The following is a 12,206-nucleotide window of genomic DNA, read 5'->3' on the forward strand; positions in this document are numbered from 1 at the left end:
GCAGGGCAGGTCATTTGGTATCTCGGTTGTGTTTTCCTTTCCTGGCTGGGGGAAGGAGCGATGGGGGAAGGCACTGAGCACGTACAACGAAGAGAAACATTTTGGCATTAGCTTAAGACCTTGAAGGAATCCAAGGATGGTGTAGCGTTGCTTTAAAGAAATATATACGTGTGTGCATGTTGTGGATTCTTTTTATTCGTCTTCTGGTTGCAAAGGGGCAGGGGGCAGGGCCCAGGGGGGCAGGGGTACATGGGGCAGGGCCTGGGGGGGCAGCGGTGCAGAGGGGCAGGGGGCTGGGTCCGTGGATGCAGGGGTGCATGGAGCAGGGCCTGGGGGTGCAGGGATGCAGGGGGCTGGGTCTGTGGATGCAGGGGTGCAGGAGTGCATGGGGCAGGGTCTGGGGGGGCAGGGGCCAGGGGTGCAGAGGGGCAGGGGGCTGGGTCCGTGGATGCAGGAGTGCATGGGGCAGCATCCAGGGGTGCATGGAGCTGGGCCTGGGGGTGCAGGGATGCAGGGGGCTGGGTCTGCGGATGCAGGGGTGCAGGAATGCATGGGGCAGGGCCCGGGGGCGCAGCGGGCAGGGCCCGGGGATGCAGGGGTGCACGGGGCAGGGCCCGGGGGTGCAGCGGGCAGGTCCCCGGCAGGCAGGGGCAGGTCCCGGCGGTGCGGACTACAGGTCCCGGCAGCCCCGCTGCAGGCAGCGGTTCCGCCTCTGCCGCCACCTGACCCTCACATGACCGCGGCGGGGCCGGGGCCGGGGCCGGGGCCGGGATGGGGCAGCGCGATCGCATGTTCAAGGTGCTGGTGGTGGGGGACGCCACGGTGGGGAAGACGTCGCTGGTGCAGCGCTACGCCAACGACAGCTTCAACCGGCACTACAAGTCCACGGTGGGAGGTGAGCGGGGCGGCTCGGGTCCGCAAAGCGAGCGGCGGCCCCAGCCCGCTCGGCGGCTTCTCTTTTCCAAAGCGCGGTGGGGTCTGAAGGCTCCGTCGGCTTCAGACGCCCGTGTAACCCCGCGGTCGTCACCGTTCGCCTCCCTCGCTCCTCGGCTGGAGCGGGAAACGCGCTGCTCCCCTTGCCCGCAGGCGGGGAGCCGCGGTTTGTAACGGGGGCGGCCGCTGCCTTCGCAGCGCCGGCGGCGCTCCGGGGGGCGGCCCCGGGCAGAGCCAGCGGCCGCCGCCGCCCCCCGCGGCAGGCGGGGCCCGGCCCTGCTGCCCCGGAGCGTCCCTCCCCGGAGCTGTAACCCGGAGGGGCGGAGGTCTCGGCCTCGGCTCTTGCCAGCGAAAGCAGGAACGGCGTGGCCCTGGCGTCGTTTCGGCATGAAACCCGCCGAAGCCTGGCAGCGCTCTGGAAGGACGATGGGGGCAACAACAGCTTCGTATCAAGGGGGCTGGGAACGAGATCAAGCGGGATGGGTTGGTTTTGCTTAGCATCAGTGTCAATGAATAACCTACGAGGAGCGGGAGGTGCCGAGGCTTCACCCAGTCTCCCTGAGGACCCAAGGGAGCGGGGGCAGAGCACGGCTGTTTAAATCCCCGTGTCCACGAACGGAGAGGGGGTGAACATTGGAGACACGGGAGAGCCACAGCCCACGGGGGCAGAGCGCCTGGGCTGCGCCCGCACTGGCACTCCCAGCAGTAAAAGAGCTGCAGACCTTTGTCTTTTTCTTATTTTTACTTTTATTTTAATTAGTTCCTGGCTTCAATAAGTTCCAGCCCTGCTGACCGTGGCTCACAGCGTAGCTGGACAGTTTTCCCCCTGCAGCGAAAACCCGGTGCATCGCGCAGCCTGTCTTTCCCCTTTTGGCTCCGCGCTGGTCGCAGCCGGGGCGCAGGAGGGAGGGAGGGAGGCCCGGAGCTCCGTGCACCGGCAGCTGAACGGCTCAGGCAGCGCAGAACGAAGGCAACAGCAGCAAATCCAGCATTTTACTGGCATTTAGAGTCGGGCAAGGGAAGCTTTCCTTAAAGCTCTCCAAGCAATGAGGTTTCCAGTGTCCTTTTGCCTGTGGTTATTCAGGGTTATGTGCTAGAGGAATTCTTACTCCTGAGCGTTTTGATTTCTGCTTCCTTTGCTCTTGGGTAGTGTCCCTAGTGCCGGTGTTACAACTCCAGGGATCAGGAACGAGCATCTGAGCCCCCTGCCGCCAACCGGGGAGTTGTGCGTGGGATGGGTACAGACCCCGGTGGTCCAGGATTCTGGAAAGCCCCGCGATTTGGGGGAGTGGGGTCCACCCACCGCTGCGTTCGCTGGAGGAATTCCACCACGCCGTCCTCCTTCCCAAAGAATTGCAGAGCGGCATCTCTGCTGCCGTTCGCGAGGGCTTTGACCACAGACCTGCCAAGCTGGGCCTTGCAAGGCGGGGAGGAACGCTGCTCCCTTCCTTGTGTTATTTAACTCTCTCAGCTGAAGTTCAGGAAGAACCACAGGCCCAGCGTAGCATCCCAGGGCGGGATGAGATGCTGATACCGCGCTTGACTTCTGCTTTTCTGAGGGCATTTTGTGTGTGTGCGGTCGTCCCCTCTGCAGGGTGCGGAGGGGACGGTGTGTGGAGCCCTCGGGATTTAACGCTTATTTTGCAGCTTTCTGTGACAGAGGAGAGGGGACAGCACTTGCAGACCCTCCTGGTCTGCGCCTGGTCTGTGCTGGTGTGGGCGATGGTCCAGTACGAGCTGCCGCGGCTGTGGAAGCGGTTGCTGGGTCGGCCTGTGCTGGGACGCGGTGAGCGGCTGCGGAGGAGCAGGCCCCTGGCGCAGAATGCCCCTAATGGAGTTTCCTTTCTTTCTGGGGATTCTCCAGTGGATTTTGCTCTGAAGGTGGTCCAGTGGTCGGAATCGGAGACGGTACGACTTCAGCTCTGGGACATTGCAGGTATGTTCACACGAACCACGAAGCTGCTCAGGAGCAGAATTTAAAGCTCTCAATGGCTTGGCCCTTTTTTTTTTTCTCCTTCCTTTTTCTTTCTTTCAATAGGAGTCTGCTACAAAAATAAATCCTAAAAGCCTGTGGATCCGAGGAGCAGGACTGCTCTGGTTTGCAGTGCTGTCTGTAGTTCGCAGTAGTAATTTAAATATTTAATCAAAAGCCCATCTGCAAAGAATGCAGCAGCGCAGATGATAAATCCCATCGAGCCTTTCTTTTCAATTTCAAAGCCAGAGCAGAGGGAGTGGGGAAACAGGCTCGTTTGTAGCTGGATACGGAACTTCTCAGCTCCGAGTCGTCTGTTAAAATCCTGATTTCTGGCATGATAGCCAGGAAGGCCTGAGCCTCGTGTCTCAGCGTGGAGCAGCTCCTCCGACCTCGCGCTGCTCTGGCTGCCGGGATTGGGAGTGGGGCTGGGAGGCTGCGATCAGTGAGCTGTGCGAGCAGAGCCGGCGGATCCCACGGGAGCCGTCGTGGCAAGGGGAGACCGTTGGGTGCCCCCGCGCTGGCGGGGCTGGGCCGGGAGTGGGGCACGCTCCGGGGGCCAGCGTTACATGCAGGGACATGGAGCGAGGAGCACCCGCTCCCCGGAGAGGCGCGGAGAAACGCGGTTCCCGAATCTCCCTAGCAGCAGAAGAGGACAGGCTGGTGCAGCAGCGTCTCTAAAATGGCACCTCTGGATCTAGAGGGGTGAGGAAAACAGGGTTGTGGTTTCCTCCAGTTTCACCGCTCAGACGCGTGCGTCTGGAATCCTTAAGAAGAAAACAGGAAGGAGAAGTTTGCAGCAAGAGGATTGCAGCAAGAAACTGATTTCAGTTTCAGCCCCAAAAAGGCATTTAAGATTTGGAAAGCAGAGGGTCCGCGCTGATCACAGTGCTCTTGTCGTGCCCCGAGCAGAAGGGGCTGCGTGCACCGATGGTCCCTGCTGCGCTGCCTTCCACCTCGGGGGTGTGCAGGGGTGGGCAGATGGATTGAGGTAACCCAAAGTGCTCAGTTCTCGATGGCTTCGGAGCGAAAAGCCTGTTGACCAGCTACGGGGCTGCGTGGGAGCCCACAGCGAAGTCTCTCGGGTGTCAGAAATAATGGTTTTCACCGTGCCGCTGACCCGTGTGATGCGATGTGAGTGCTCTGTGGTGTGTCCCGTCTACACGAGTACAGCCAAACCGTGCAGCAGCACAGCGGAGTTACTCTCTGGATGCAGTTTTGGTCGTACAGGCAGCCCATAAGGTTTAATCAGTAATAACAGTATAGGTGAGTTTTAATGGTTTCTGGTTAGTATTGAATTTTTCTCTCGGAGAGCCTGGTCTGTGACGCCGTGCCCGCAGCGGCAGCAGCACGGGTCCCCGCTGGTGGCACGGTCCTGCCGGAGCAGGGACGGCTGGCGGTGGCCAGGCACCCTGCTGCTGGCGGGATTCTGCTCGGGGGGAGGCAAATGTGTGGCTGGGGACACTACATTTAAATTATTACACGGGGAGTAATGCAAGTATTTCTGGGACATCTGAGTGTCTGGGTCAGGATTAAGGGCTCCCCAGTTTGTTCCAGTTCTGTCGCTGCATTGCTGAGGCACACCAGGCGGGACGCAGCGCAGTGCCTGTATTTCCTCATTATTGAAGTGGAGATTGTTAGTGTCAGCTGAGAAAATGATGTACCATGATGAGCATCTTCTTTGCGTGAACAAATCTACCAATGGTAACTCGGGGGGGGGGATTTTTTTTTTCCTTTTGATCCTGAAGGGCAGGAACGCTTCACGTCCATGACCCGGCTGTACTACAGGGAGGCGTCAGCCTGCGTTATCATGTTCGACGTCACCAACATCAGCACGTTCAGCAACAGCCAGAAGTGGAAGCAGGATTTGGACAGCAAGCTCGTGCTGCCAGACGGGAACCCTGTGCCTTGCCTACTGCTGGCTAACAAAGTGAGCAGCGCGAGCCGCGCTCTCTGTGTTCGTGTGCGTGCACGGGTGTGCAAAATGGAAGGAGACCCCTTTAGCACTAAGCCTTGCCCAGAGTTGTCCCATAGCTTGTGGTATTTTTAATCCTTCCCTTGTTATTCTTGAATTTTAGTAACTCTTTAGAGTTATTCTTGAATTTTCTTTCTCTAGCGAGGATTCTCCTCCTTACCTAGGCCACCGGTAGGACTTCATACACGGATGGCACTAAGGAGATGTTAACAACGGCTCCGTCCGAGGATGCACTGCCTTGTGCTGTCGGAGCTCGAGCTCTGTAGCTCCTGCCTTATAAAGCTTTTTTTTTCCTTTTTTTGGTGTTTAACTTGCAGTAGCCTGGGCAGGCTGGGCGTGACGCTGCAGGTGACCTTTCTGTTCGGAGCTGCCAGAGGGATGTCCAGTTTTCATTCAGATGCAGTGTCAAGTTTCACTGTGTAGATTGGTTGCTGTCTTTTAATGATTTGTTTTTCTTTCATTTAAAAACTACCTTTATGTTCTTCACGTGCCAACATCGGCTCAGCAGCCCTTTCCAGATTCAGTTTGAGACTTGCCTAGTTTGAGAGAGCCTAAAACTGGAGATGACTCAAAAACGTGATGGGTGGGCAGGAGAGCGGCTTTTCTTCTCCACTTCCTCACCAGTAACGCTTTCCCCGTTTTAGGGCAGCAATTTTGCCTGCGTTAGGGAAATCGGTGTGACTGTATGCCCTGCAGCCACACTCATACAAGCTGTTATGGGACAGGTTTTCTCACTGCCCCTTTGAACGTCCCGTTGGCATCAGCGCGGCTGCCTCGGCAGCACCACACCAGTAACACCACACCAGTTTCCTTGCTGCTGAGAGGCCAGGCAAATTTTGGATGAGTGACAATGCTTTCTTGTCCTGTGCTGGATGAACCTCCATTCCATGCATGCCTGACGGAGGTGTGTCCGTATCTCAGATGAGATAAATATATTGCTGCTTGCAACATCCCATTAAGAACCTTGCCCTAAGAGCTCTCTATCAGCTTGCGATCTGGGAGATGCGAAGGGCCGAGCCTACCTGCTGCCTGCCTGCCTGCCTGCTGCCTGCCTGCCTGCCTGCACACAGGCAGTAAATGGCTGAGGGGGAGAATTCCCTTCTCAGCTTAAAAATTAAAAGGCTGAACTTAAAATGACTGATTCTTGTTTTACAGTGCGACCTTTCTCCATGGGCAGTGACAAGAGACGAAGTGGATCAGTTCAGCAAAGAAAATGGTTTTTCTGGTTGGGTGGAGACGTCTGTCAAGGAAAACAAGAATATTAATGAGTCCATGAGGTAGGCACCACGACTGGTGATACATCTAGGAGTTAATTCCCTCTTTCAGCCACGGCTGTCTTTGAGGTGAGGGGGGATGCTGTCAGTAACAAATAGCAGCAATAATACGCAAGTAAATCTCCCGAAACGAAACTGAATTCCGAAAGGTCAGAAGTTTGTCTCTCCTTGGTTAAGCTCTGACATGCTTTTGGAAACAGAAATTCTTTGAACAATACCAGAGATGTTTTTTCATACACTGGCCTCTGCCAGGAGGCTGGGACTTCTTGTGCAAAGACACTAGAAATTCTTTTGTGATGCACCAGTCCTTTGATGGAGAATTTGGCCTTTTTTGAAAGGTATTAGACTGGTTATTCGCACCTGATCTTGAGGCTGGGCAGCTGGTACCTAGGAAGCCTGTTGCTGTGTCCCAGTCCTAAACTGGGCCCGAGGTGAGCTGGTTGCAGCGGGCGTTGTTAGTTCTCTGGTGACGGCAGGGTCTTTGGTGCTGCCAGGTAATAGCAGTAATGCTGCCGTCAGCGCTACGAGGTTCCTTAACCTGACTGTTCAGTCATTAAAGTTCTGGAGTTTTGTGTCTTTTGGGAATGAATTGCTATTTCTTTTTTGTACAGCTGAAAAAACATGTGGCCCAATCCTGTGTGTTTAAAAGGAAAAAAACCCACAAAACTCACATATATTTGTCTTCTAGAGTCCTGATTGAAAAGATGATGTCCTCATCCACCGGTGATGGAAGTTCCTCTGCTGCCGGCAGTGGGGATTATATTAACATAAAAGAGACAGCCCCACCAGGCTGGGCTTGCTGTTAGAGCACTGACTACACCACCTGCCTCGGGGCTAGCAGCAATGGCCTTGCATTATTACCATCATCGTTGTTTCCTAAACTGGCTGTCACTGGTTTTGGGTTTGTTTTTTTTTTTACATGATCGTGAACTGTCTTCTGTTTGGTGCCTATTCGTTCTCAGTAGAGCATTGCTACAATGACTTGGAGTGAGGAGCGGACAGAAGAGAGGAGGGAGAAGATTCCTCTTTCTTCTAGTGTAGTAGCAACTAGGAGCTCTGCCGCCGGTAATGTAGCACAGTCCGTGTTCAAGCACATGCTTGGATTATTTTTTTTTTAAATTTTGAGCACTTCATCTTCTGACATGTGATGGCCTGTCTCGGGCAGGATGAAGGATGTCGAAGGTATATTTTTAATACTGTTGCACCTTTTATTCCCCACTGCCTGCACCCACCATACACAGAGGCACCAGTCCAACGTGTTACCTTCATCTGATGCACGCAGAGTTCAAGCGGTCTCTCTGCGCCTGTGGATTCCCAGCGTGGGATTACTGCAAACTCTTTACTTTGTGCTCTGGAACTACATACCTCTGCTTACGTGTCCTGGAGGGACCAACACATCTCATCATTGCCACTAATTGTCCTTAAGATGTGAAGCCAGATGTGGATTAGCACGGTGTCCCACATAACCAGACCTGTAAAATGATCAGTGTGAAGCTGAGAGACGGTGTAGCACAGCCCTGCCTTGCGTCTGTACTGACTGTGGCGCTTAACAGCAGAGACCTCAGTGTTTTGTCAAGAATTGCCCAGTCGCTTTCTGTTCGTTCCTTCTCGCTCACCCTCTGCCTAGCACAATCCTATGTATTCTGTTCTGCTGCCACTTTATTAGGGCACCGAGAGCTGAATGAGGAGTAGGTTGTAAACTCCTTTGTACGACAGAACAACAGTCCTTTTCACTTTTAGAACACCCTGTATCCTACCATCTCAAATAGCTTTGCAACTGCTGCTGAATTGCCTTCCCACAATTATTCTGTAGCGATGAGTGAACTTGGTAGCAGGGATGGTGCAGGAACGGCGGCGCTCTGAAAGCCCACCCGCTGGGTTTAGTGGTGCAAGGGGGAAGCAACGGAGAAGACGTTGCAGGACAAAAGGAAACGAAGAGAACTGCTCCCCGCTTGCCTTTTGATGCCTGCTTTCCCTGACACGTCCCCAGGTACTCAGTGTTGCGAACAGTTCTTGCCAACAACAACAAAAAATGGGTAAAAGCAGACTGGATAGTTATCTCGGAAGAGTTAATCAGAAGCTCAGTCTGTGGGGCTGGAGGTGGAGAGCGTTGTGTGCGTTTCACAGAAGCATGCGATGCTGTAGGATCGTCTTGCCCATCTTTTAGGGTAGGATTTGAACAAGCGGTCTTCAATAACGTTTTTCGCTTCTCAAGTGGTTTAATTTGAAAACAGGGCTATAAATTGGTTTGTCCTGATTCCTGCTGAATTAGGACTGCTTTTCTTTGGCAAAGTTATTCCTTGTGTCTGCCTTTTCTTACTTTATATCATCTATGGAGGGAGAAGGACAGGAACTGATTGCCTTCGCTAAGCAAAAAAATTCTGCGTTTTTCCTTCTCTGGAGTTGAAAAGGATTGATAAGTAAACAGTAAGGGCTAAGAAATTTAGAACTAGTATCGTGTTCCACTGTTTTAATTAAAAGCTAAAATGTCTGGGCTGGGATTCTGTTGTGCAAATATTGCCAAATTTGGTTTTCTAGGTGCTTAAATATATCCTTTTGTGCGCCACTGGATTCACTGTAGAAACATGTGAAACGTAGAACTGGTTAGCAACAAAACTGAACTGTCTCGTTGAATTTTACTTCCTAAACGTTGTGTTAAAAAAAAGTAAAAGAAAAAAGTTATTTTTTTTTAACCGTATAAATATTTCTAGTTCTTTATGGAACATGGGGAGAAGGGTCTAGTTTTTTAAAGGACCTGTCACGAAACCATTAAGATTCGTGTGTTATTTATTGATTTCTGTATATGCACCTGAAAGCATTTCAGCAGAGGGCAAGCGCTAGAGCCGTCCTTACAGATGGAGAAACCGAGGCACGCGGTGGAAATTTCTGCCCAGGACCAAGCAACTGCTCAAGTCAGTAAGAGCTTGGCCCTGAACGGAAAATGGCTAATTCCTGTTTCGGTGGCCTGGCTGCCAGGCCACAAATCTTGCAGGAAGGGAGCTTTACACCTTTTGTGTGTCAGTTTGCTATCTACCAGTGCCTCTTTGGTGCCTGGACCTCTTAATCTGGACCTCTTTTTCCTAAGTGCCTCTCAGAAACAAGCAAAAAGCCAAAGGAAGATCTCTGAAGGTTTTCTTCTATTATACATCATTTCTGTTCTGCCCAGTGGTTTCCGGCACCGGTGTATGCCTTGGGTTTTTTTTTTTCCACACTGCTTACTGCTCGTTAACATCTTAATAGACACAGTAGACAAGTGTCGAAAACCAAGCCTGCACAACAGAAACAGTCGTTGCTTGAGATCGGTATAAAAACCCAACCAGACAGGAAAACGATTTTACTGTGCAGATGTGTGTGTGTTTTCAGAGCTTGCTCTGTGGCACACAAGCTGCTTAAAACAGCAAAACAACATTAAAAACCACCCTTGATTTAGTCCTGTAAACCAAACTGATTCAAAAGCCCCATCTGACCACGCTCTTTGCTGGGACGGGCAGTGTGTCCAGAACGGTTGCCTGTGAAATTAATTGTGCCCAGCTCGCGCTTGCTGGAATAATTCTCGTTTTTAAAACAACTGAAAGGGAAAAGACAACTTGAGTGAAGCAGTTTCTAAGAATTATTTTAAACGAAGTCAAGTCTCGTTCATGCAGACCAATAAAAACGTGAATCTTTCAAATACGAATCAGAAAAGCCTCGTCTGTATTCTGACGAACTGCGCTTCACTGGTGTCCGTGTCAGGAATAACCTGTTTTGAGAATGAAGGCGCTTGGTTTTCCCTTCTGCAGTGCCGACTTTGTACTCTTCGTGTGACTCTGGGCCAACTGTACCTATTTCACTCTTCCACGTGTTGTTTGTCATTCCTCCAACTTTAATTTGTGGTCATGGGACTCAAAACCACAAGGGAGTTTAACGGTGTATTTTATATGTTGATGAGAGCACACTGTGGGTCCACATAGCTGGAAATTTTTACTGCAATAGAATTTGAAATCATGAGGGCAGACTATAGTTCAGAAATAAGTCAACAATATCAAAACTTAGCCTTTTTTTTTTTAAACCGCTTGCAGCTACACAGAAGTATTTTAGAGATGGGGTTCTGATTAACGTTGCAGTATTATGTTTATATAAAGAGAAGAAACTGCTGGGAGGTTTTCTCCGTATCGATCGGTGACTAATGCAGTATTGCAAAAGTTTGAAATAAAAGTTTGACATTGCTTGTGTAGTAGTTGTGGTTGTTGTTTTCCTGTCTCAACAGCCCTAACAAATGGGTTCACAAGTTCAAACTAGAAACAGTCTTGCTGTCAATAATGGGCGATGTATAAAGCGTACAGTGTGAGCTGCCCTGTTGCCAGCAAAACAAATTAGATCCTTTTCACTGAAACATCTTGCTGTCTCAGTTATTGTAGTCTTACTGACCTACAAGCGGGACGTAAGCATGCAAAACTTTCGCATGTGTGAGTCAGTCATAGTGGCTTTTAATCCAATATATCCAGCTAAGAGGAGAAAGAAAAGAATTCCTTGATGTGGTTGGTTGTTAATACGCCTTCCTCCTTATGGCTCATTAATTCACACAGTGTATTTTGGGGCTGGCTACGCAGGCAGGCAGTTGCTCTGAATGCCCCTCTTTCTTTTCTGATCGGCTTGATTTTCATGAGTATTGACTTGCACGAAGGACAGGGCACATCTGAATTGATCAGAAAAGTGGCAGTAATTCCAAAGGAGACAAATTAAGCTCAAGCAAGGCATTAAATGAAAAACTACTCCTGTAATTAGGTAAAAAGCTGACCATATTCGTATTGTCAAACCAGTCTTCTCAGATAACCCAACATATAAAAAAATGTTTGTAAGTACTGTTTTAATAAAACGGAGTCTAAAGATTCAAGTGCAAAGCAAAAGCGACTTGCTGTTGCAGAAGCTGCCATTTTAATGGCCTGTGGAATACATTTGATTTTCCCATGGCAAAAGCAGCTCCTTTTCTAAACCAAATGAGTGATTTTGGGTTTCTCGGGAATTTAAAGTCTAACGAACCAAACACCTTCCCTGGACTTTCTTGTGTCTTACAGAAGTTGTGCATGTTCTTTGTATCTGCTGGCTGGTGGAGGGAAAAGCGGTGGTAATGAAATCAGTACCAGTAATGAAATCGGTACTGATAATGAAATCTCCACCCGCTGAAATTAATTTTCTGCGTTTCTTCATAAGTATTTCACACCGAACCTAGGGCTGATCGCTGTAACAAAAACAACCAAAAAAAAAAGCGATGTGCTGTAGAAACGTGAAAGCACGTACATTTATTGCCAATCCCATCGCACAACACGCCCTAACCCGCTGCGGGGGCTCCCTTCGGAGCACAGAGGTGCTGCTGTTGGAGTGGGAACGAACGATGTGGGATTCCACCGCGTCCCTGGGTCAGGGGCTGGGTATAAACCGCCCCGGGCGCTCCCGCCCCTGGCAGCTCGGCCGCAGCCGCTGGGCCGTGCCCGTTTGTGTATTGCCCCCGGCAGCCCCCTCTGAAGTCCGGCCCTGAATGGCGGCTCCCTTACCATGACAAAGGGGCCGTGCCCGGAGGAAGGGCGCCGGCATCGCCCTCTCGGGCCCTAACCTCCCTTCCTAAGCCCCGATAAGCACGGCGCGCCTCGGGGGCACGGCAGGCCCGCGGCCGGCCCCGCACACACCCCAGCCCCCCGGGGCCACCGTGGCGGCGGGGGAACCCTGCGGCGGGGCGCTCTGAGGGGAGTCGGCGGGGCCCTGTAGGCCCTGCCCGTGGGGCCGCCCGGGCCGGGCCCTGAGGCCACGGGGCTCCGCGGGCCCCCGTGGGGCGCCCAAGCGGGCCCGCCGGGGCCGGGCAGCCGCGGGAGGGCAGCGCCGGGGGAGCAGCGCCGCCGGGCGGGCCCGGGGGCTGCGCTGCGGGGCCCTCGACGCCCCCGGGGGCCGCTGCGAGGCGGCGGCGCCGCTTCCCCGCGTTTTCCCTCCAAAACCACGCCAGGCCCCGCGCGGCGAATCTGCGGGTCGGGCCCCGCCGCCCCGCCGGCCCCCGTGCGCCCCGGGGAAAATCCGGGCCGGG

At 52.6% G+C, this 12,206-nt stretch overlaps 1 protein-coding gene across 3 annotated transcripts; it reads left to right on the forward strand.

Annotated features, from left to right (window-relative positions):
• The first annotated feature begins 747 nt into the window (after nt 1–747).
• On the forward strand, nt 748–10,359 carry RAB29 (RAB29, member RAS oncogene family). Of its 3 annotated transcripts, XM_087762265.1 has the most exons (6): nt 828–895; nt 2,798–2,869; nt 2,972–4,171; nt 4,654–4,835; nt 6,036–6,157; nt 6,843–10,359. In XM_087762265.1, exons 4-6 carry the CDS (start codon nt 4,674–4,676, stop codon nt 6,958–6,960), a joined length of 402 nt encoding a protein of 133 aa, XP_087618391.1. In that variant the 5' UTR covers nt 828–895; nt 2,798–2,869; nt 2,972–4,171; nt 4,654–4,673; the 3' UTR covers nt 6,961–10,359. The 3 variants fall into 3 exon arrangements, with proteins under 3 accessions (XP_087618392.1, XP_087618390.1, XP_087618391.1); XM_087762266.1 differs by lacking the exon at nt 2,972–4,171 and having other exon boundaries at nt 748–895; XM_087762264.1 differs by lacking the exons at nt 2,798–2,869; nt 2,972–4,171 and having other exon boundaries at nt 756–895.
• Nucleotides 10,360–12,206: the final 1,847 nt, after the last annotated feature.

The sequence above is a fragment of the Nipponia nippon genome, unplaced genomic scaffold (assembly GCF_047370975.1).
Source record: "Nipponia nippon isolate SJK-2023a ecotype South Korea unplaced genomic scaffold, ASM4737097v1 scaffold_25, whole genome shotgun sequence".
Classification (NCBI taxonomy): domain Eukaryota; kingdom Metazoa; phylum Chordata; class Aves; order Pelecaniformes; family Threskiornithidae; genus Nipponia; species Nipponia nippon.

Bases quoted from the DNA above. Each gene is read 5' to 3' on its own strand.
- RAB29 (XM_087762266.1), top strand. From the start codon at position 772: ATGGGGCAGCGCGATCGCATGTTCAAGGTGCTGGTGGTGGGGGACGCC. The intron at 4,836-6,035 runs GTGAGCAGCGCG...CTTGTTTTACAG, and splicing joins GCCTACTGCTGGCTAACAAA to TGCGACCTTTCTCCATGGGC. The intron at 6,158-6,842 runs GTAGGCACCACG...TTTGTCTTCTAG, and splicing joins AATATTAATGAGTCCATGAG to AGTCCTGATTGAAAAGATGA.